The following is a 26,242-nucleotide window of genomic DNA, read 5'->3' as shown; positions in this document are numbered from 1 at the left end:
GAAGATTTGTGGTTACGTCTCCGAATTTTTTTAAAAAAAGCACCACCGATTGCCTGGAAGAGATAGGATGCGATCTACAAAGACTGAAGATGACATCATAAGTAACAGGATGGACTTCCGGCGACAGAACACTCCTGCGAATTTTTCACTTTTGCAAATTCGACGTCAACCTCGGAGAGTGCTATGGGAGGAACAGAGCCAGGCGATCAGCCAGGAAAATACTGTACCGTAGTCTTAGTTTCTAGCGGCCAACTTCGTTAATAATAATAATAATAATATTAATAATAATAATAGTATAATCCCAGCTACCATGTGGGTACATTTATATTCGACGCCACTTAGGCTGCCTGCTTATCAATTTCGATGTTCCGTTTTACCCACGAGATGGAATAGGAACAGATCCCTGTAGGACAATCCATAGCCGAGTTGTTGTCAGGTAAAACACCAAGCGTGTCAGGAACGAGCGTTTACACGACATGGAAAGTCCAATTGACTTTCATACGCCCTTCAAAAAATCCGACGTCCGTTACCGGGTTTGAAACTGCGATCTTGGTATCCAGAGGCCGAGACTCCACGACTGATCCACAGAGAGCGCTCGTAAAAGCCTCGCTAAGCCTGTCCGTGGCTCTGAACTAACAGTTCAGTATATATTTTATACTTCTTGGACTTAGATTTCACACATTAGTAGGGCTGGCTTTCGAGCAACAACAAACGTACATTTCAAACGAAAATTTCATTTTCAATTTCAATTTTCATCTCAAAAAGCACTTGGTATTAGGAAGGGCCTTCCGCCCTGAGTGCCTGGGTGGGTGCAGCGGCCCCAGAAATAGCTGGGTTAAACTGAAGAAAGTTTTATTATCAATAATTTAAATAGCATATAAAGGGTAAAGTGTGGATTCAATGCGTTGTTCAGGTCGTTTTTTGCCAAGAAACTCAAAACATATGTTGCTTTTCACTTGTGTCAGGAGAAATGCCTCTAATGATGGTGTAACTACAGCATCACCAACTTTGTCGTAGTGATACAACACTTTACAAAGTTTACCACTTTGCGACTGTTAGAGGTCGCTAGTTCGTATCCAATCAAGGCCATTGTTCTTGTTGCCCACCGAACTTTGTTTTGCAAGCGATTAGCCTGTTAATGGCTGACGCGACGTCGAGATCAAGATATTTAAAAAGTTGCGGGTTAATTACTGGCTGTATTGTAAACAGAAATGATGAAGTTTCGTCGCAAGAAACTTTTAATGATTTAGCAAACAGGTTCCAACCTTGTAACGTGTCTTTTTTGTCTTCCATATGTCCGGGCTGCGGGAACATGTTGCGCGCATTGCCATGTCTCTGATTTAGGGGGCCGAATATAATGTGTTGTTTGTATTATTTAAGGGGACTCTGTCCGACTCGTTGGCTGAACGGTCAGCGTACTGGCCTTCGGTTCAGAGGGTCCCGGGTTCGATTCCCGGTTGGGTCGGAGATTTTAACCTTAATTGGTTAATTCCAATGGCACGGGGGCTCGGTGTATGTGCTGTATTCATCATCATTTCATCCTCATCACGACGCGTAGGTCGCCTACGGTCGTCAAATAGAAAGACCTGCACCTGGCGAGCCGAACCCGTCCTGGGATTTTCCGGCACTAAAAGCCATACGACATTTCATTTCAAGGGGACTCTGACATCAGAAATGGACCAAATTATCATTCTTCAATTTTATCACCGGTAAGAGTCGTTGACAGGTCAGTATTTGTACATGCAAGAGTAATTTTATCTAGCGACACCAAGATCACTTCAGTTGACAACAATGAGTCCGTGTTGTGTTGTTGAACACGTGCTTGAACACGCAAAAGTGTAATTTCCTGGGGAACCAATTACAGTTACAAAGATATTGCATGAGACCTTTTTTGTACAAAAGTGAATTTTAAGTCCACTGCTTGCTTTGTTTTGTGATAGGGTTAGCCATTTCCCTATTATTCTAGTTTTAAGTGCACATTCGGTGAAGCTCTACGTATTAATTAGTAATATTAATTATTGAACCATCTTTTCTTGTTGTTACAATTTGCTTAACGTCGCACCGTAGGTCTTATGGCGACAATGGAACAGGAAAGGGCTAGGAGTGGGAACGAAGTGTCCGTGGCCTTAATTAAGGTACAGCCTTAGCATTTGCCTGGTTTAAAAGTGGGAAGTCATCTTCAGGGCTGTCGAGAGTGGCGATCGAATGCAAGCTCACATCAGCGCGCCCCCAACCGTACGGCCATCTCGCTCCCTATATTGAACAATTACAATAGGTCAGTGTTTGAACTGAATATGAAATACTTCCTCTGCAAATTTCAGTTTACTTGGCCCTGTAGTTTAGTCGTAAGTGAGCGACCAAGGGGGGAGTTGTGGAAGACGGGTGGGTTAAGGTGAACGAAAACGAGGGCTGCAGGTTGACCAGAGAACTGTTCCAGAGGAGAGGGTAGTGAGAGGGAGAAAAGGGAGGAGGAAGTGGGTTCGGCAGGCATCAGGGAAGTTAAGGGAGACCAGGAAAGAAGGGGATCGAATGAGGAGAGTGGGGTTGAGGCTCTGGTCATTGGTGACTCAAATGTCAGGTTGTGTGAAGGAAAGGGAACCAGGGTAGAGTGTTATGTAGGAATCAGGTCAAGGCAGATTTTCAAGAAAATAGAAGGAATAGAGGAGGGTAAGGAGAAGGTGCTAATTTTCCACGTTGACACTAATAACGTAAGGCAAGGAAGAAAAGGTACTAACATAGTTGGGGATGTGTAGGACCTGCTTACGGTAACACGGAAGCAGTTTAAGCCCTCTGCGTAGTCCTAAATGGGCGTTCTCGTAACTAATAGCAATAATACCCACGAAGAAAGGGGGCCTTCAGCTAAGAAAGGATAAAGGTGAGTTGTTCAGATAGCGAAGGTAACATTACGCAAAACGTTCGTAAGGTCTCTGATACATCTCACTTCGCTGGAGGTGTGTCTTTGTTTCGCTGTTACTCCACTTTCGCTGCAGACAGATCAAGAGATCTTTAAACGTGTCAAGGTTGTAACCCTTCACTTGTTACGTAGCAGTGATGGGCTGCAGGTGGAATTCAACAATCACAACACTTCATCACTACGGGGGAGTCGTAATCAGGTTCGAATCCGACCATCGGTAACCCTGAAGATGGTTTTCCATGGATTCCCATTTTCACTTTATATGATAACTTACCAGTCCTACGTCTTTCCGATTTCATCGTCGCTGATAATCTCGTTAGGCCTTGCAACGTCCTACTCTTCTACCTCCGTCTCCTGTGGCGTCCAACCTCGCCCTGTAATTTATAGTTAGCTGCCAAATCCTTTGCTGGAAAAATCTGTACAAGACTTGTAATCATTCCGTAGATCGGGTACAAACAGCCGTAGTTTGTGAAATTTATCGAAAAAAAAACTTTCACTGTGGTTAAGTGTAAGAGAGATGGGAACGGGTAATGTAAGAATGTGGTTATCACCGTGTCATATAATGGTGACAGGCCAGCACCAAATGAATTTCGTATTTAAGAATTAAATGAACGATAGGTATGTCGGCGGGATGGGGTATTTTTATTTATTTATTTATTTATTTATTTATTTATTTATTTATTTATTTATTTATTTATTTATTTATTTATTTATTTATTTATTTATTTATTTATTTATTTTGCCTTGCTCAGCTTGGCGTAGTTAAGGCTACAAAGCCTTCTTTTACAGTAAACTAAAGTTAACAGCTACATGAAACTGTTACAATTAATGTTAATAGGAAATAATTTTAAGAACTAAGCTATAACAATAAGGTAACCGTAATACATATTTGATGACGTAAATTATAAATAATGAAGCTTAAGGAGTGGGGGAAAACTCTGAAAGAAATGGGAATGAGGATGAGCAGGGTAAAAACGGAATACTCTCAAGGAGCACAAGGTCTGTATAAGAAGAAATACCATTTAAATATTTGTGCTCCTACGTACAAAATGAAGGAGGACTGGAGGCTGAAATACAGCACAGAGTAAATGATGGATGGATGAACTGGAATCAACTGAGTAGAGTACTGTGTGTTCAGGTCAGCTGCAGGATGAAGGGAAATGTCTACAAAACTGTGGTGAGACCGTAGATGCTTTATAGTGTAGAAACTCGGCCAATCACAAAATCCCAAGAGAGAAAGATGGAAGCGACAAAAATGAGAATATTAAGATGGATGAGTTGAGTTACAAGAAAGGAATGATTACATCAGAGGATCAGTGAATGTAGGACACATAGGAAAGAAGGTTCAAGATGGTATAACATGTGCAGAAAAGAGTCGATAATCTGCAAATTGAAGGGCCAAGGAGAGAGGAAGACGAGAAATGAGATGGAAAGACACGGGGATCTATGAGAAGAAAGTTACAAGAGGGAAGAAGCATTGGAAAGACATTTATGGAATAGTAGAATCAACGCTGACCCTACGTGACGTGGGAAAATGCTGAGAGAAAAAAGAAGAAGAACTCACCTGGTGTGGAGTTCCAGACCCGCGCAGCGCCTACTGTCAAGGAGTGAGTGGTGTGTGCAGGGATGGTCAGAGCTTGGTATAAAAACGAACTGGATGCTAGGTAAGACACTGGGTGTGGGAGGGCTGTCTGCTGTTGTTGGTCGAACCAAGAATCGTCACAAAAAATGTATTCTCATACCAGGGAAAGAAAACAAGAAATGAAGACATGCGTTGCAGTTTGAAATAAATTAAAGCTGCTAGTATTCATCATAGGTGGAAATACTGGCGTATTTCTTTCGAAGTTCAAAATGAAATACAGTACAATTGCTGTCCCGGATAGGAATTGCCCGGGGTGTGGACATGGATCCGGGACGACTCTTAACCCTACTAGAAACAGACACAATCTTGTTACTGTAAAACGACAATCACCAGGCACAAGAGTGTTACTAGTCTAAAAATAAATCAGTGAAGTAAGTTACTTACACACACGAGCTTGTTGGAACAAAGCTTGACCAGCAGACTCCTTTTGCCGCACAAATCCCAGCACTGCAACAGAAATGAAACAAGCTTCAGCATCTCTTTCCGGATCGGGTCAGGGATCTCAGACGATAAGTTCATGTAAAGCAAAAGTATATTATAGCTCAGATTAACATAAATATGTCTTAAGGCTGGAGGAGGGTGGGGGGGGGGGGGTGGGGGCTCATCTGAACATTTGTGTCACGAAATTAGCAATGCAGAATGTGTGGCGCGATACTCCTTAGCAACCGTGCAGGCTGCGATGTGAAGTATTTAGTGATGACCGAGTGCAGCAACCTCGCTAAACTCCATCATTTACTAGAGAACCAACCTCGGTTTCGAGTTTACCGACGTTTAACCGCGGTATAATGTTTACCGCCCCTAAGAGAACGGTTATCTAAGAAAACTGTGTTGAAGTTATATTTATTTGTGGTTTGTGAAAAAGATTCCAAAATGGAACTTAATAAGATCTACAGGTTATATCTCCAGTATCTTAATCAGTTTGAAAGGAATGAAAGGGGAGTTATAGAAGAGAGGCGGGACTTGTTTGAAGAACTAAGCGATGTATCGTTCCAGAGATGATTTCGATTACGAAAGGAAACAGTGAGTTATATTTTAGACTAGCTTATGTACCCGTGCTTTGCTACGAAATTCTACATTGTATACAAAATTCTAGGTTAGGTAGTGTACACGTTGTGAGCAAGATTGTATTAAATTGCAGAGCTCTTAACGTTACCCTAGAAACGCGACGGGGATGTCACCAAACGTATTTTCTCATATCAAGACTGAGTTAGGGAATTTTCATTGTAAGGGTAGGCCCGCTTGCCTACCATCAGTCACAATCAGGTTGGGGAGTTTTCATTATAATGGCAGACACTCACTCTCCACCAGCCGTTTTACGTCCTCAAAAAGACTGTCCTAGTGGTTTTCCCAACTGAAATGAACATAGGTCATTACAGTGACGTCATTAGGTATGGCGCGATTAAAATCAATGCTTTCATATGAAATACTCGATCAAATGAAAAACCACACATTTTCTCACTTTTAACGAACAGTATTACGCTGCCGATCTAACAGTCCAAAGTTCCGGCCGCAGACAGCCGTGATCAGTGAACACTCTTTGTCTTTTTTTCGGCGGGGGGAGGGGGTGGGGAGTCGAATAGTGGAGAGTCCCAGGGTAGAAACTATGCCCTTTTACTAATCTGTTTCCTAGGAGTACCCCATAAGTCGGAAAATCTCAATTCACTACACTGGCGGCGGAAAAATCTATCTGACTTGGAGGCAAATTTTTTCTCCAAGCCAGAGGAGAAACCCCCTCTTCACTGCTAATTTGGAATAAAATGAATGTAGAATTTAATAAAAGTGAAGAGGAAAAAGCTTCTCTTAAGAAACGGCTCTTTTCAGGGTTGATTTTGAGTTATTTAGTGAATTGCGGTGCTATAATTTGGACCTAAATTGTAATTCTAGACCAGGTCATAATACTATTATTACTGTACTACTGCTACGTGAGCCTCTGCCTTATGTGTGCACACTGCTCATTCAAAACAGCACGTCAGAGTAGGGATCGAATAGCTGGAATACTATGATGAACCAGTGTGTTACGTGCCAGTAGTATCAGAAAATGTACGGACCAAAGAAATGGCATGCTAAAGAAGAAAATTTTCTAACTCCCCAGCTATTTTCTGCCAATATTCAGTCAGATTGTTATACTCGGTACGCAGTAGCGATCCTATCTATCGGAGTTGAGTGGCGCATAAGAGACAAAGAACATCACAACAAACAATGGTCAATGTAATGTTATTGTTGATCAATGTTACGCGCTTTCGATACTGTAGGCCTTCACATTTAATCTTCTTCCGACTCTGAAATACCACTCTTATCATAGTCGGTACGGTAAAACTGAATAAAACATAAATGATCGGAAATAGTATTCTCTATAACTTTTGTTATGTAGTGCTTTTCAACAGGACCAATAACATAAGTATTTTAAAATTTAATTTTAGGTTCATTCCCCTAAAATACAATTTTATCCAGGGTGAATAAAATTGTTTATAGCTTGGACTGTAGTTTCTTATTCCCTATATACCGATTTTCATTAAATTCTGTTAACCCATTTTCTCATGGCTCGGTGTTGATATGGACTTAGCAACAAAAATACAAATTCATTAATATATTTGTTATCAAAGCCTGTGCGGTAAAAATGTATAAGACATAAATGATCGGAAATTTAATTATATATATCTCTAGTTATATAGTATTTATCGATAGGACCACTAATAATATGAATATTTGCGAATTAAATTTTAGGCCTTCCCCTAAACTACCATTTCATTCAGCGTGAATAAATAATTTATAGCCTAGATTGTAGTGGCTCATCCCCCGACTTTACATACCGATTTTCCTTAAATTCTCTTCAGCCGCTTTCTCGTGATTCGTATACATACATACATACATACATACATACATACATACATACATACATACATACAGACAGACAGACAGACAGACAGACAGACAGACAGACAGACAGACAGACAGACAGACAGACAGACAGACATTGCGGAAAAGTAAAAAGTGCATTTCCTTGTCACTGTGGACATGGCCGATAAAGAAATGCCATTTTATTTTCAAATTCTGAGCAATGTACAGACAAAACTGTTATTTTATATACATAGAAGATATAACTGGTGAACAGTTGGAATTCCCTAGTGGGAGAAACTATCCGATATCGCCTTGTGATAGTTCTGCTGTTCTATGGAGCTGGAACGTTTCATGGAGTGATCGGTGACGTCTGTGATGTTGACAGAACAACAGCATGCCGCATAATACATAAGGTTTCTGATGTAGTTGCCTCGTTATCGCCACAGTTCATTAAACTCCGACTTAACGCAGCAGGAACAAAGAGAGGTTATGGAAGGTTTTCACAGAATAGCTGGGTTCCCTGGTATATTGAGTGCGCTGGACTGCTCTCATGTGAGAATAGTCTCCCGGAGGTGAAAATGTAGAGGTATTTAGAAACAGGAAAGGTTATTTTTCTCTAAACGTGCGAACTGTGAGCGATTCGAACCTCATTATAAGATGTATAGTAGCAAGATGCCCATGTTCGACTCACGATAGCACTATATTTCATGATTCTCGGCTGAGAGCGCGTCTCCAGACGAGAAGTAGCTAATGGTTATATTTTGAGTGACAGAAGTTACCCATGTAAATCCTTCCTCTTTACACCTATTCAAAATCTCACCTCCCCAGCAGAACAACGTTATAAGAGAGCTCATATTGCCATAACAAGTGTAAACGAGAGACAAGTGACTGTCGAAACGATCACTGCCTTCTGGATAAACTAAAGACAAGTGACTATCTGGGCCGTACTGTAGCAAGCGCGGGAAAGCAATCAGCTGATCGTTAGTGGGGGGGGGGGGGGAGTTTAGCACGTGAGTTAGTTGAGTTACATGTGAATTCTTCGCTGTTTTATTGAAATCTTTAACGTTGGCCGCATGTTTACTTAGATATATATCAGACTGAGTCTTTATCGACTGCATTATTAAGTGAAAAGTCCAAAATTAGTGAAGAAGATTTAGTGTGAGCGTGTATTCATGTGAGGCTGTAGATTAAGAATATCGCTCTGCAGTGTTTTAATTTTGTAGTTTATTTGTGTAATGTTATATCCATAGTGTAAAATGAATTTATTTAGTGCATTCCGCGTTTTATTACGAACCACGATGTGTATATAATTGAATTAAGGTTATCAGTGAGATAAATCACCATGCTAAGAGTTGCTGTGTGCCCGGTTGCAAAGCAAATTGAATGAATGAATGAATGAATACTGATCTGCATTTAGGGCAGTCGCCCAGGTGGCAGATTCCCTATCTGTTGCTTTCCTAGCCTTTTCCTAAATGATTTCAAAGAAATTGGAAATTTATTGAACGTCTCCCTTGGTAAGTTATTCCAATCCCTAATCTCCTTCCTATAAATGAATATTTGCCCCAGTTTGTCCTCTTGAATTCCAACTTTATCTTCATATTGTGATCTTTCCTACTTTTATAAACGCCACTCAAACTTATTCGTCTACTAATGTCATTCCACGCCATCTCTCCGCTGACAGCTCGGAACATACCACTTAGTCGAGCAGCTCTTCTTCTTTCTCTCAATTCTTCCCAACCCAAACTTTGCAACATTTTTGTAACGCTACTCTTTTGTCGGAAATCACCCAGAACAAATCGAGCTGCTTTTCTTTGGATTTTTTCAGTTCTTGAATCAGGTAATCCTGGTGAGGGTCCCATACACTGGAACCATACTCTAGTTGGGGTCTTACCAGAGACTTATATGCCCTCTCCTTTACATCCTTACTACAACCCCTAAACACCCTCATAACCATGTCCAGAGATCTGAACCCTTTATTTACAATCCCATTTATGTGATTACCCCAATGAAGATCTTTCCGTATATTAACACCCAGATACCTACAATGATCCCCAAAAGGAACTTTCACCCCATCAACGCAGTAATTAAAACTGAGAGGACTTTTCCTATTTGTGAAACTCACAACCTGACTTTTAAACTAACGATCAGCTGATTGCTTTCCCGCGCTTGCTACAGTACGGCCCAGATAGTCACTTGTCTTTAGTTTAATTCTAAACGAGGATATTACACTCCAGTATTTGTGTTTCCTTCTGATGAAGAAAGAGTTAGGTTATGGAAGAAGTTGATCTCCACACAGTTGTGTGTATCAACCAATTTACTGAAGACTAAATCCTGAGGAAAGTAAGTGCCTCGTCCAGATGGTGACTTAAAATTTCTTATAATGTCAAACACATGGGTAATATTAGATATATTTTTATGTAATCAGACTTACGACTTATTTGAATTCGATGTATCTGAAAATTCAAGTCCAATTTATGCATTTTACCATTTTAGGTAGAAATGTATTGTGAAATAACACTGCTGAGATGTTTCCTATCAAATTTCATATCATAGGCAATAGAATAGGGTTATTCCATAAAAACTGAATATGAAAATAATTGTATAGGCATTATTTGCTGTTTAAAATCTACATTTTGCAACAGTAACTGAATTTCATGACAGTGACTGTAAATGTTTTGTTGTTGTTGTTGTTGTTGTTGTTGTTGTTGTTGTTGTTGTTGTTGTTGTTGTTGTTGTTGTTGTTCTTGGAGGTTAGCTTACTCGTAATCTTTCTTGCAGGTACTATATTGGTGGTACAGAAATAATTTACATTTTTAGCATATTGTATTGGTAATTGGTTGCTTGTTTTCTATCAGTGTGTATGATGTGAATGTTCCAGTTGATAAGAAAATGAATAGAAATCGCAAGAATATGTCTCAAACTCTTAGACTGTACTCATGGAAACGAAGGGATATACGCGAGAAATAGAACGTTACGGGGAAGGATATGCATTGTATGTCAGAACTAAGAAATATTTATGAATAGTTTTTGGTTTTATAAAATGTTAACAGTTTATTAAGTAATTTAAAGGAGTGTGTTATTCAAGCATAGCGGATGCGTATCGCCTCCAAGTCCCACCCAAAGCGTGACGTTATCAGAGCTACAGTACGGCCTGTATATCACGAAGGCAGTGGACTATCGAAATTATCACTGCTTCCTGAATACTACTCCGAATTTCTTCCGAGAGGACTAATAGCGAGAATAACAACCGTCAAGAAACCGCGGTAACGTAACCAAGCGATGGTAATGGTGCACCCGGGCATCACAGTCTTAACAAAGAGGCCTCATCTCATCACACTCTAGAAAAATGAGGTAGATTCATAGGTCCTCAGTCAGTTTCTCACTTCCGATGGACTATGTCCTACACTTGTCGATTCCTAATTCCATACAGATGTCTCTCCGTCACCGAGTCCATTATTGTCCTACGTAACTTGTTCTTCTCCATTCGCATCGCATGATCCCACCACCGAATATGCGAACAGTTTCATCAGTCTAGTTCATTGCTAACTTAGCCTTTATCTCCTCATTCCGAGTTCCCTCCTGCCATTGTTCCTACCTGTTTGTACCAGCAATCATTCTCGCTACTTTCATGTCTGTTACTTGTAACGTATGAAGAAGATATCCTGAGTTCACCCAGCTTTCACTCCCGTGTAGCAAAGTTGGTCTGAAAACCAGCCGATGTAAAGATAGTTTTGTCTGGGAGGTGACTTCTTCTTCTTCTCCTTATTATTATTATTATTATTATTATTATTATTATTATTATCATCATCATCATAGCCCCCAGCGGCATCCAGGTGGTGGTTCCACGTCAGTTGGCAGCATACCGGTGTTCTGAACCTTTCACCTGCCCAGTGAAAGCTCATTCGCTTGTGTAATGGATGTCAATTAGTCGATCAGATGGTGAGATTGGTTTGCAATATGGTGCGCAACTGCCTTGGGCTGTTCATTTCAAGAATGTGAGGTATTTTACACCCGCCGTGAGATGAAGGGCTCCTGATAGCTCTAACAGGTTCAGTCACGATCCAATTGGCGAAACACCCAAAGTTTAGCGCACAGAGGTCGAAGGTAACTTCCATCCACATTACTCTTGTGAATGGTTTCACTATCTAATATCGCGGTGACGTCATCTCCACAAACCTTCTTACTATCATTTACTTATCTTCTTCTTTTCTAATGATCTGGCATCGCGCCTCCCCTCCTATGTGGGGTTTGTCTTTCAGTGTTGGCTCGTTTTATTTATTTATTTATTTATTTATTTATTTATTTATTTATTTATTTATTTATTTATTTATCGTATGGCTTTTAGAGCCGGGAGTGTCCATGGGCATACAGAACTCATCGTTTTCCTATTTGGCACCTGTGGGCGACTTGCGCGTCTGAATGTGGTAATGACGTGGGCAAAGGATAAAACCGCTGGCGACACATAGCCTACTCCTATCGAATAAAGCAAGGGGTCTGCTCAAGATTTAACGTCTCCATCTGACGGAGGAATCGCCATCAGCAGCGTCATACCAACACTGAGGAGTGGTTTAGCACGCACCACCACTACCACTAACCTGCCGGTCGTGAATTTGAACACGGATATGTGGGTCTCCCTGTTAGCGTGGACAGAAAAGAGACAGTGTGGTAACCAGGCAACCAGTGCTTCCTCACGTTATATACAGTAGGTATAAATGGCGCCGTGTTTTGGCTAGTTGTTTTATGTCGCACCGACACAGATAGGTCTTATGGCGACGATGGGATAGGAAAGGGCTAGGAGTGGGAAGGATGTGATCGTGGCCTTAATTAAGGCACAGCCCCAGCATTTGCCTGGTGTGAAAATGGGAAACCACGGAAAACCATTTTAAGGGCTGCCGACAGTGGGGTTCGAACCTACTATCTCCCGAATACTGGATACTGGCCGCACTGAAGCGACTGCAGCTATCGAGCTCGGTGCGCCGTGTTTTAAACGAGTTTCCACTGTCTGTGACTGGCGTTTCGTTCACCTCACAGCAAAGCCCCTTACACACGGAAGGCAACATAATTTTTCTCATAATACGTATCTTGCGAATATTTATATCAGCGACCATTTTGTTGGATGTCCGTGTGGTGTTGTGTGCTGGATTAGCCGCCATTTTATTGGACGTATATCACGATGCTACATATTTCTTTCAATTTATGAGACCCTGAGGGTGGAGTGACCTGCATGTCGCAGTTTGCTGCTACTACTGATAACAATAATGGCCTGTAGCCTCCCAACAGGCCGTATAGGCAACCTGCGAGGCTGTGACAATGAGGCCCTACCTGTAATGAATATCCGTCCCCGAGCTATCGGAATTAACCAATGAATGTTAAAATTCCCGGCCTGGCTGGGAATCGAACTCGGGACCCCGAGACCAAAGGCCAGCACGCCGGACAGTTTGCTACTAAAAGGGGAACAACCAAGGAACCTGTCTTCTACATCGTACCGTGTAAGGCAATGGGCTCGAACCGGCTTACCCCGGCACCAGAGGATCACTGGACGTCCTGGCTCAGTCCGGTGGTACTTGAAGGTACTCAGACTCCTGCGGAGTACAGTCAGTAAGAGAAATAACACCCAGTCTGCGAGCCACCAGAATTAACCACATGTGCCCAGGACCGTCTGAAAGGAAGCGTGGGTAGGCTTGCGCCCTTACCATTCAACCAAAGAGCTGGACAGAATGTATTATCTGTAATGAAAACAAATATCTTAATGTTTGTCTGTTAAAGTTCTTAACGAGTTGAGCTCCTCGATACGCCATGTACGTCATGTATAAGCAACTCAGACTCTTCATTCCAAAAGACAAACAGTTCATATTTCAGGACCTTAAAACATGAATAAAAACCAGCATTCTGTCAAAACTATTCCAAGGAGACAGCGATGTTGCATGTCGACCCCGCAGTGACGACCTTGGAACAGCAGCGGGGTCCTATTAACAAATATCTGGAGCGAGCCATTAGCATAACAACCTGCTCGCTCCGAACTCACAGGTAACAAAGACTTCGCCATGCTCGGACGTTATCGTTCCGTGTTTGTGCTCGAAAGTTGAACACCTAGAAATAAGAGATGTAAAAATGCGATCCAAATTACTTTATAAATTTAGTTTTAATTACATATTTAATGAATGATATATAACATTCTTCAGCTTATCCCAGTTATTTCTGGGGCCGCTGGAGCGTTCGAGGCACATTTTGGTTTTGAGCAGGGGGTTTAAGAACGGATGCCCTTCCTGATGTCACGTGATCTTTGAGATGAAAATCTCAAGCCAGGATCGGAACCTCGGCCACCTGGGTGGAAAGCCAGCAGCTAAGCCAATGAGCTAATCACGCCCCTCATATAATGAATTAATATAATGTTTAAAAATGCAGAATTCTAGTGGATGCAACATGCAGTGCAAATATATATGAGTGAAATACTTCTTTCAGACATCATATATTTTTAGATTATCATAATTTAAAAAAGGGAATTCCGTGTTTGTTAAAAAAGGACTTGCAGAATTTAGAATGAAACATTTTTTGCACCTGTAATGAATTCAGCGAACCCGCAATGGATATCCTGGAAAAAGAAATGAGTATAACTAGAATCATATTTGGTTTACCCGCACTAGGGTTACAGAAATTCAAATTCACAAAACCTTACGTCAGCTGGCTTTACAGTGTATCGCGATAGCCATCTCCAGGTTCTTAGGTGTAAAGGGTCGTGGGTTTTCAGACAGCACGTTGTGAAACATCGAGAATCCTTGAAGCAAGTAAGATCCTCCTCTGCAAAACACATCAAATTTTCTCCTTTCAGTATTTCACTAATCTTGCACATAATTTGACAGCTCAGGCTTTTTTAAAGGATTAGTTTCATTTTTAGTTCTGTTTCATTTCGTTTTCTCTCTTTTCAGATATGGTTCAGATATATGTACTTACTAGAGAAAATAAGTTTAAGAGGTGATGGATGAACTAATTTTTTCCCTTTATTACGACCTTCGTCCGTAGGACATTTGGCCATCAACAATGTACAGTGATAAAAATGTTACAGAAAATAGAAAGAAAAAAGGGACAAAACGTTAAATGACACATAAAATAACAGAAAGGACGTAGAGTAGAGTAAAAAAGGAAGCAAAACACATTTGAAATAAAGACACTTGTTTCTTTAGATATTTACACCAGTTTTTGTCAAGTATATTGCAATTGCACTGTACACAGGCCAGCAATATGTGTGGGTAAAGGAACCCGAAGGGGCACAAGGGTAGCGAACAATTCTCTGCGAAAGGATACAGTTTTACTGCACGCAAAGATGATGTGGTTCACATCTCCTGTGTTTCTTGCGCTACGCGGACATTGTACTCACTGGAGGGCTGCAATCCTGTTGAGGTGAGCGGGGAATGAAGCATGGTTAAATCTCTTCGCCTCTGGCCCATCTCACGTCTTGATACCATGGTTTGTGTGCGATAACTGGGTGAATGCAGACATGAACTAATGATGATTCGAACTGAGAATGGACAGTACAAATGTAGTCGAAACAAGTTGCAAAAAATGCCATTAAGACTTTAAAAAGGCAAAAAAGGACCAATAAGCCAAAACAAGGCAAAAAGGACAAACAAAACCCACCATTGTCTGGCTTATAAAGACCCGGAATGAATATATATTATGTTGGTCCTTGTCTTCGCTCACTGGAGAGAAAAAGGATTTTTCCTCAACTTTCGAGCCCTAGTTATGAATTATACATTTTTTGTCTGTGCCCTTTCCTCCTGTTTATGGAGCGTTCTTTCGATTGCACACTTGTTACATCGAGTTTGAAAATCCTTCAACATAGCACTTCGAGGACAGATGCTGAAACTAAGGAAGCAGAAGCTGAGGACTCATGGCACGAGGAGCTTGTCCTTTCTACTTTCACCTGTCATTGTATTTTGTGGTTCAGAGGCCAAATGGCGTCAAATGAGAATGCCTACACACCGTATCTGAGATCATATGCCAATTTAAAGAGCGCGACTTGTTAACGGTTTTCCGTTCTTCTTCTCCTCCTTCCCCTCCTATGAATTCGCTGCGGTGTTTTTTTCGTTCTTCTGTCCACTGTTTTCCGGTTGTCTTTTTAGCTTTTTCCACGAATCTTGCTTTGCAACCAGGATTCCAAAGACTTTACATTTTTCATGGCATCAACAGTAGCGTTTATTTCTTCCAACACTCGACCTTCTTTGAAGTGATTATAGTAAATGTATTGTCCGACTCGTTGGCTGAATGGTCAGCGTACTGGCCTTCGGTTCAGAGGGCCCCGGGTTCAATTACCGGCCGGGTCGGGGATTTTAATCTTCATTGGTTAATTCCGATGGCTCGGGGGCTGGGTATTTGTGCTGTCCCCAAAATCCCTGCAACTAACACACCACACACACCACTATACTCCAGTACAATAACACGCAGTTCCCTACACATGGCAGATGCCACCTACCCTCATCGGAGGGTCTGCCTTACAAGGGCTGCAAATAGCCACACAAATTATTACATATGTGTACATATATTCCGAAGGATTTTTCGTTCTTGGTTTCCAATTTCATCAGTTTTCGAGTCGCCTTCTAGAGATATAGTTTCTAAGGCACATATAACTTACTGCTTCCGGCGAAACAACTGTCCTGCAAAGACGAACTTTCGCATTACGCGATATCACTCTTTTAATGTAGTGATTCCATGTTACTCTATACTCTTTTTGCTCTTTCTAAATTGGCTTTTCTATCCAGGCCAAATGGTAGTATGATTCTCCGAGATATTTGAAGAAATACTCGTATGAAATTATCCCATATTTCGTCGGTAGTGGGGATCTCCTGATATTATGATGTACATTTTCATATAATGAGTTTTTTCATACGATATTTGAAGGTCTGTCTTTGATGCTATCTCATGTAACTGCTCTGTGGCATGCCTGATTTCTTCACTAGTCTCAGGATTACAATATTATTATTATTATTATTATTATTATTATTATTATTATTATTATTATTATTATTATTATTATTATTATTATTACTACTACTACTACTTCAGTCAGCCGAACTTGGAGATAATTCAGATCTTAATCTGCAGTTGTGAACGTAAGAGGCCCATCTATATTAGGCTACTTGTTATTATGCCCGCCGTATGCCCATGATCGTTGATGTATCAAGTCTGTATCATCTGATACCGTCATTTGCATGTTTGAGTCCCGCTGTCCGGAAAAAATCAATCAATCAATCAATCAATCAATCAATCAATCAATCAATCAATCAATCAATCAATCAATCAATCAATCAATCAATCAATCAATCAATCAATCAATCAATCAATCAATCAATCAATCAATCAATCAATCAATCAATCACCAGTGATCTGCATTTAGGACAGTCGCCCAGGTGGCAGATTCCCTATCTGTTGTTTTCCTAGCCTTATCTTAAATGATTTCAAAGAAATTGGAAATTTATTGAATATCTTCATTGGTAAGTTATTCCAGTCCCTAACTCCTCATCCTTTAAATGAATATTTTCCCTAATTTGTCCTTTTGAATTCCAAATTTATCTTCATACTGTGACCTTTCCTACTTTTAAAGACACCACTCAAACTTATTCGTCTCTTAATTGTCATTACACGCCATCTTTCCACTGACAGCTCGGAACTTCAGTTCACCATATAAACGTTGGTCGGCAGTGTACAAGAGAGATGCTGGTATACAATTTGTAACACTAGATCGCATGCGAAAACCTGGATTCAACTATTCTAAACCTCTGCTCAGTGTTCATATGGTGCTGTTAACGGTCGCTTGTCCGTCAAATGGTGACGTTAAGCCTTGAGCAGATCCCTTGGTAGACTATATTCGACAGCAGTAGGCTACGTGTCGGCACCGGGTTTCGTCGTTTAACTGCTACATCGGCATCATCCCACATCCACACGCTCAGGTCGCTCATGGACGTCAGATATAAAGACCTGCAGGAGGCGAGCCGAACAGGTCCCCAGACACTCCCGGCGCTAAACGCCGTACGATAAATAAACAAATAAATAATTGGGCGGCTGAAGTATCCAAGTGGCACGTGGTGGAGCTCTCAACCTTGTCATGGCCGCCTCCGTAATTAACCAATACCCGGCGTTGGTAGTACCTGCGCTCTAAGCTAAACTCATTATACCAGGCGCGCCAATTTCCTGTCGAGTGTTACTCGGGATGGCAACACGACACTCCATGCCGTGCACCAGAGAAACAACACTGATGTGCCTTTAGGGCTGTCGGTCTACGAGTTGTTTACCTACTCTTTTCTTAAATGATTTCAGAACAGTTTGTCGAACATCACCTGTGGTAAATTTCTTTCTTTCTTTCTTTCTTTTTTAATCTGTTTATCTTCCTGGGTTGGTTTTTTCCTCCGATTCAGCGAGGGATTCCACTTCTACCGCCTCCAGGGTAGTGTCCTAGAGCGTGGGACTTTCGGTCTGGGATACAAATGAGTAGGAGGACCAGTAACCCGCCCAGGCGGCCTCACCTGCTATGCTGAACTGGGACTTGTAGGAAGATCGGAACGGATAGACAAGAAAGAGGGAAGGAAGCGGCCGTCGTCTTAAGTTAGGTATCATCCCAGCATTTGCCTGGAGGAGAAGTGGAAAAAGACGGAAATACATTTCGAGGATGCCTGAGGTGGGAATCGAACCCTCCTCTACTCAGTTGACCTCCCGAGCTGGAACAGACCCCATTCCAGTCCTCGTACTACTTTTCAAATTTCGTGGCAGAGCCGGGAAACGAACCCGGGCCTCCGGGGGTGGCAGCTAATCACACTAACCACTACACCACAGAGGCGGACGGTGAATTACTCCAGTTCCTAATTATTCTTCCTATAACCAGTTTAGCTTAGCCTGTTGTATACAGTACGACTGGAAGTGTTTACCGCCTTCAAGAATACGACTACCTCTGCTGAGACTAAACCCGTGATTTCGGGATCTGGAGTATGATGACTTGTGTGTAGAGGAACTGATTAGAGACGTCTTAAATCTCTGATCTGGCCGGGAATCGAACCCGGGGCCTTCTATATTATTATACAATTTGCATTACGTCGCACCGATACAGATAGGTCTTATGATGACGATGGGGTAGGAAGCACCGCCAGCATTTCCCCAGTGTGAATATGGGAAACCACGGAAAGTCATTTTCAGGACTGCCGAAAGTGGGGTTCGATTCCACTATCTCCCGAATGCAAACTAACACGGCGCGCCCCTAACCGCACGGCCACCTTGCCCGGACCGGGACCTTCTCAACCGAACTCCAGTACGTCGACATTCAGCATAAGGATCCGATAATTTTGTATTAAAGCAACAAATTATAATAAATGAACAGTTTGTCTACGCGATTTGATTCCCGACTCTGCCACGAAATTTGAAAAGTGGCACGAGAGCTGAAACGGGGTCTACTCAGTAGAAGTGGCCTCGATTTCCATCTCAGCCATCCTGGAAGTGGTTTTCCGTGGTTTCCCACTTCTCCTCCAGACAAATGCCGGGATGGTACCTAACTTAAGGGCACGGCCGCTTCCTTCCCTCGTCCTTGCCTATCAATTCCCATCCCTGTTCAGCATAGTAGGTGAGGCCGCCTGGGCGAGGTACTGGTCATTCTCCCCAGTTGTATCCCTGACCCAATGTCTCACGCTCCAGGACACTTCCCTTGGGGCGGTAGAGGTGGGATCCCTCGTTGAGTCCGAGGGAAAAACCAACCCTGGAGGGTAAGCAAATAAAGAAATAAAGAAGTTCCTAAATCTGTCGCTCGAAACCGAATGGGTTATAGCTCTTCACGAGCCGCCACTGCCCATTTCAGTCCCAGCGCAGCTACGTTCTCGGTTCTGGAGATGGATGGGTTCAAAACCCATACCTTAACTAAACGGTGCTGATGATCGCGATGTTTTACATGAAGCAACCCTTTAATCTTGTTGGAGTTATACAAATATCAATTACTCCTGAGAAATATGCTTTTTCCGGGACATAATTACTGTCGGCTTCATATATTTACAATTAATTTTCTAGTATTATTATTTTGTTTTCTCTGAAGATCTCAAAATTATCTCAATACCTACAAAGAACTCCCTCCTAGTTAGGAACTCATGCGTTTGACCTTGAATGTCCGCTTGACTCCCTACTGTCATTTGCTTGACATAAAATGGCTACCAGGAACTACAGGAACAATTGAATGACGATTACGTTGAGATTCTTTGACGTGTAGAATTATAGGTTATCTTTGAAAGCGTGCGGCAGTTTGACTTCTGGGATTGAGATACTGTATGTGTTTCGTCATGCACGTAGTAGTAGTGACATTATTTTCTGGATAGTGTCTAAGTATTTAATGTGTGGAAATGCTGTGGAGTGAATGCGAACATCCAGAGTGCTCTGATCACTTTGTGAAGTGCGGTATCGTTCTGCTGTACTGCAAGGTAAGATGTAGTATCACTTGTGTCATCGTAAGCTTGGGAACACTTGTCTTCATAGTTCGAAATTTTGGAAGGATGCATGTAACAAAACCTGTGTCGGATGCTTGAAATTTACCTGGAATTAATCTTCAAGCGATGCTTTGAATTGCGTTCCATACATAATGTTTTCATCGATTAGCAAAGTATTTGAAGATGTTACTTATTAAGGTTAAAAATAAAATTTACCTCGATTCGGCATTTGAAGCGTTGGTGCCTACAGGATTTTTCTAGTGTGTATTAGTTCACTGATTTCTTAATTGCTGATATGGCATTCTGGGCAAATTAGAAAGTATTAGGTGGCATTGACCGGAAAATGTAAGATTTCTTTCAAGTTTTATTTTTATCAACTGAAAATTTGAACAGTGAAATATCTTCATGTCGGCTTTTTGAGTTTATATTCCGTATTTTAAAAAATGAATTGTTTTCACGAGAACAATTTCATTATTTCGGTAGTTCATAATGTTTATTTGATGTAATAAAGGAGATTCTCTTAGCAGCTCGCCGAAAGAAAGTTGGCTAACCTGCTATATCTGAGAGTAGGCGAGATTTTCTTGCTTACTAATCAAGCACCTAATATAACACTGAGTCTGAGGAAGGTCGTTATTTCACTATTATTTCAAGGGGAAGACCGTTAGCAGGAATAATTTCTAAGTATACAGATGTAGTAGGCTTATCAACTGTATTCATCAGCCGAGCTGATGGTTACAGGCCTTTAGCTCACAGGTGGCCATGACTGAAATAAAAACAAAAGCGTGTGTGTCTCCCGCAGTCGAGCAGATGAATCGTCATTCGCCTGATTGCGTGGTCCTTGCCCGATTACAGAATATATCCTTCATAAAGGCACGATAGTTATGACACAATGTACAGCAAAATATTTTTAATAACTTTATTGCAGTCAAATGGCCATATATTTATTTAATTTCCGGTTTACAACAGGGTAGTAAACACCAATTACAGTAAATCTAAACATCTTTAAAGTACTTATAAAAATGACATTGACGGAAGTCTTAGATCTTAATAACTAAAAATAAAATTTTTAATAACTAAATTATTTAGTACCTAAAGTAACTTTTTGACAGCTTTCCGGGTGATGTGTCGTGGCAGTGAAACTGCAAAACGCTTTATGAATTTACTTATTGACATGTCGAAGTCCAAGTTATTTTCTATGCTAATATCTTCATTACATTAAACTTTTATAAGTAAACAATGCATAATTAACATTATATTAATTTTACAACAATCCATTCCTGATTTTTGTTAAAACTTAGTCTACGTTAGACTGGAATTACTCCTCCAGGAGGTCCCTCTTTTGGAACACTTTAGAAGATGATACTTCTCACAATAACGGCTGCATTATCAGGTTCATGAAGTCTTGGATCCCTTCCATTTTTTCTCTCTGATTAGTGTTATATAGAGGATGGTTGCGTAGTTGTACTTCCTTTTAAAACAATAATCACCACCACCACCTCCAAGTCTGGGTGATCTGTGCTTGTGTAACTAAATGTTCGGGCCTAACAGAGGGTACCCTGAACGTAAGAAATAATATAAAATTAACATTGAATATAGTAAGTTAACCTTTCTGAATGCAAAAAGAAAAAAGTTTATGTTCCTGCACCGAAAGTGTATTTCAATTGGCTATTTAAACATGGCGACACCACTGACAGTCCTCTCAGCTGTATAACTTGTGAAATCCGCTCAGGAACGATAAGACACGCTTGTGTGGTGCGAGCTGGAACAGGCGTGTTCTCGCAGGATGGTCAAGGTGTAGTGAAGCTAATGCAGTGAGCTACATTATTCTGTAAGAAGGAAGTCAGCTCCCAGACGAAACTATCTGTACATCGGTCTGTTTTGAGACCAACTTTGCTCTACGGGAGCGAAAGCTGGGTGGGCTCAGGATAGCTTATTCATAAGTTAGAAGTAACAGACGTGAAAGTAGCGAGAATGATCGCTGGTGCAAACAGGTGCGAACAATGGCAGGAGGATAAACCGGTTTCGGTGGTGGGGTCATGTAAGGTGAAGGTAGGTTACCTAGGAGAATAATAGACTCTCTAATGGAGGGTAAGAGATGTAGAGGGAGACCAAGACGACGATGGTTAGACTCAGTTTCTAACTATTTAAACATAAGAGGTATAGTTTCAAACAGAGGATTGTGGTGGTTAGTAATTTCGCAGAGGCTTGCAGACTGAACGCTGAAAGACATAATGGTCTATAGTGATTATGATTGTATGTATGATAGAAGTGAATTATGTTGATATTCAGACTGCAATACACTAAAAATGTTACATTGAAATACAAAATAAAATAAAAAAATAAAAAAGGCGTATGGCTTTTAGTGCCGGGAGTGTTCGAAGACATGTTCGGCTCGCCAGGTGCAGGTGTTTCGATTTGACACCCGTAGGCGACCTGAGCGTCGTGATGAGGATGAAAAGATGATGAAGACGACACATACACCCAGCCCCCGCGCCAGAGGAATCGAACCCGGGACCCCTGTGACCGAAGGCCAGCACGCTAACCATTTAGCCATGGAGCCGGACATTGAAATAGAGAACGAGCACAATACGATCGAGGACAACAGTTTTACAGCGAATGGTGTGTTCAGTTTACCATCTAAAATCCAACTTTCGAAGCTTCTTATAAAATAATTCAACAGATCTCTTGGCTCTACAGTTATGTCTCTGAATGCTTATTTAGTTTATTGTTAGTTTCTATTTATTTTCTTTTTGTAAAGATTCCATGAGGTGGGGTGGGTTTCTAACCCCCCAGTAACCCCACACCCCTCGCTACGCCCCTGCTCAGAACACTTGTTTAATTGTCTAAAAGCTACAAGAAAGACTTGCTAAATGTGTATTTTCCCTAAAATAGAATTAGTAGTAGGGCACTAACCGCTTCCGAATGTTCCGGGGTGGCGGGGGAGATTCCTTTTATAGCTCATTTTAATGAAACACTTCTCGGTACTAGTGTTATTAACTTGTATAAAAATATCTATGGTTCGAAGTAATAATTATCTTTTGTGAAAATTGTAAGTAACGTGTGGCATGATTTTAATGCGATTCATTGCTGTTTGCATTCAAGTTGCTGGAGTAAGGGAGATACAGTACATAATTGATGCTAATGTGTGAGTTACGTATGGTGGTCTTGGAACACACAGTTTACTACATGTCAAGGGGTGCAGTATATTGTTGATGCTGTTTGTTTGCGGCCCTGTGAGATGGGGGATGCGCTGGGAGGATCTCAAGGCCATCCACTTCATGCGGCAGGTCGATGCGCGGATGACAGCTGGCTTCGTCTGCTCGATTGCGGAAGACGCTCCAGCTTTTGTTTTTCTCAAATACAGGTAGTCCAGTCACGGCCACCTGTAGGCTAAAGGCCGGTAACGCTTAGCTCAGCTCGTGATAGAGTTGTTTATCATCGCTACGAACTGTGAACTACCACGTATTGCTTACATTTGTAAAATTATTATAACTTCGTGAAGCTGCGGTTAACTAGTACTAGTTGTAATGCAATTTTAGATCACAGAAGTACCTGCAGCCCGCCTCGTGGTCATGATCGTTAAGACGTTGAAGTTTAAACGTGGTTAGCCGGTTCGAGTCCCGTTGGTCAAAAAATCGGAATACTGGCCGAGAGGGTAGGGGAGGTGGTGGTATACAATGATTTCTAATCACTAGATTGCGTGCCAAAATCCTGGATTAAATTGCAAACCTCTCCGCAGTGCGCATATGGAGTGAGGACATATGACGCTGTTGATGGTGATTCGTCCGTCGGATGGCGATGTTAAGCCATGAACAGACCCCTTGGTTCTATTCTACAGGAGAAGGTTATGTGCCGGCATCGGTTTTCACCCTCTCCCTTCCTATTATCTTATATCACGTCATTCATTTCATCTCATTAACTCCTCTGATGAAGTTGATGTCAGGAAGGGCATCCGGTCATAAAAATCCGCCACGACAGAGGTGGTGATGGTGATTATTATTTTAAGAGGAAGTACAACTATGCAACCATCCTCTATATAACACTAACCAGAGAGAAAAAATGGAAGGGATCCGACACTTTAAAAAATGAAAGTGTCGGCGAAAGAAAAAAAAAGGCCCAGAAGGGCGTGAAAATGAAAGACTCCCTAGCCCTCGGAAACCTAGTAGCGTCGGGTTCGGAAGAGAACAAGAGTTGATCAAGGAAGGTCGAGTAGGATAGATGAAAGTGAGGAGCCTGGCACAAGTAAGTGGAAGGAATACCAGGACTCAGTTAAGGGCCGCGAAGTTGCCAACCCACGCTCCAAAGTTCACGGCCGATGGGACCCCTTTTAGTCGCCTCTTACGACAGACAGGGGATACAGCGGGTGTTATTCTACCGCTCCCACACACAGAGGGAAACCACGACAGATTCATCTCGCCTCAAACCCGACCCTGTAGAGAAACGGGACAAGGGTTGGACAAAGAAACATAAACAGAAGTATCTGCAAGATTGGAGGGAGTCGATGTAACAACGTAAGGTGACTGAAACGTTGGACACTAATCTGATCGACCTCGTACTTGGGACCAAACCACAGCTCTGTGAATGTCACCGGAATGTTCAAAACTGGCGGGTAGCGTGGTGGGGTAGGAGAGGAATGTGTAGAAATATACGGAAATAACACGATGTCCTGAATTTAAACGTGAACTCGATGTTTCCTTGACCTTTGTGCGGTTTGGGTCAGGTAACTATCAGCTTGCATTCGGGAGATAGTGGGTTCGAACTCTACTGTCGGCAGCCCTGAAGATAGTTTTCCCATTTTCACATCAGGCCAATGCTGGGATTTTCCCGTAAGACCACGGCCGCTTTCTTCCCAATACTATCCTTTTCCTCTCCCGGCGTCGCCGTAAGACTTTCTGTGTCGGTGCTACGTAAAGCAAACTTAAAGAAAACAAAACAAACGTGCGCAACCATCGTAGAATTTATCCCGAAACGACTACAGCCTCCTTCCCACGACATACCAAGCCAGACATTTTAGATATGTGGCGTGTAATAGCTTGAGGAGTGTGTTTGCCTGCAGGGAAGAGATCTGGATGACACATGTTCTTTCATCGTTCCTTTTTTTACTCAAGTGTCATTTATCTTCACGACGTCGTCATTAGCGCTTCTTAAAACTGAGCATCGTTAATGAAGAGCTTCACTCAAGGTAACTAACGGCCTTCAGAAAACGTGCTCACAATCTGACGCTGATTTTGTAACGTCAGCGAATTTTAACAAGGATTCTTAATGGCAAGAAAAATAATGTTTTTGACGCTCAGATATTTGACTGCCTTGACAGACAGTACGGTAAGATATTTTAAATCGAGAATGTCTTCAATTGCAGGTAATAGCCTATACTGTATAAGATTTAATTGCGTCTGTTTGTCTAACGAAATTACATCACGTTTAAATAGCACGACGGAATTTCATGAACTGTCGCCTGGCAAACTACGTTCTAATACAAAATATGGACCTGAAAAATATATTTACGAAAAATAGCGTTATAGCTTATTCCTAGAACAGTTGCCATGGTTACGTGAGCATGGCAATGACATGATTTATTGATAGGAAGGCGACAGCTGACATATTGGTAGTCGGTTTTATTTTTGCATTTGAACTCATTGACTCCAGTCTCCCAATATGTCGGCTTCACCAGAATAACACAGTTACGTACTCTGTAGTCGAATATGTTATTGAATATGTTTCATTGCGCTATTGTGATGAATTTATATAAAAATGAGTGCACCTGGGTGCGATAATACGAAGGTGATAACACGAAACGGTAGTTGTGTGGCTATAGACAGCTGTTGATTGGTTGATGCAACGACATTAAAAATATAGACTGCTAATCTGATGGCCATCTTTGAATCTACTTGAACCACTGGCAGCCATGACGCTTGTAGGCAAAACATATGCTTATTTCCTCTGAATCTGCCATAGAAAGGCTCTGCAGAAGTTGTTGTGTGATGGAGTACGGTCTTTGAGAAGGTGTGCAAGGTTATAAATAAATAAATAAATAAATAAATAAATAAATAAATAAATTAAGTCGAATGAAGTCAGGCGAGGTTTGACCAAGAGAGGTCCGGTAGAAATATTAAAGTGGTAAACCTGGTAGGATACCGTATGTGGAAGGAATGCTGCACTCAACCAGGGGTCCGGTGTTCTCAACTTTAGAATCTGGGGTTACCCCATTTAGTGGCCCCTTACGACAGGCAGAGGATGCCGTAGAGATATTGTACACCGCAACCAACGGACGTACGTGCTACATGTTACACAGCTGTTCTTAGAAAGTAGCCATAAGTAGCAAAAAGCATAAAACGTAACAAACCAGACAAAGAAGCAAAATTCAAAAATTATACCAGAATTACACTGAAGGTATGTCAT

At 41.5% G+C, this 26,242-nt stretch overlaps 1 protein-coding gene across 1 annotated transcript in view; it reads right to left on the bottom strand.

Annotated features, from left to right (window-relative positions):
* The window catches only part of LOC136883418 (uncharacterized), a 250,215-nt gene that overhangs the window by 161,619 nt on the left and 62,354 nt on the right, over window positions 1-26,242 (bottom strand). The window contains exon 6 of the mRNA XM_067155687.2: window positions 4,941-5,003. Within this exon, the coding sequence (XP_067011788.2) occupies window positions 4,941-5,003 (63 nt within the window). The remainder of the gene's footprint in view (window positions 1-4,940; window positions 5,004-26,242) is intronic.

Source organism: Anabrus simplex, chromosome 11 (assembly GCF_040414725.1).
Source record: "Anabrus simplex isolate iqAnaSimp1 chromosome 11, ASM4041472v1, whole genome shotgun sequence".
NCBI classification, from domain to species: domain Eukaryota; kingdom Metazoa; phylum Arthropoda; class Insecta; order Orthoptera; family Tettigoniidae; genus Anabrus; species Anabrus simplex.
Note: the sequence above shows the minus strand (reverse complement) of the source record. Positions and strands in the feature narration are given on the sequence as shown.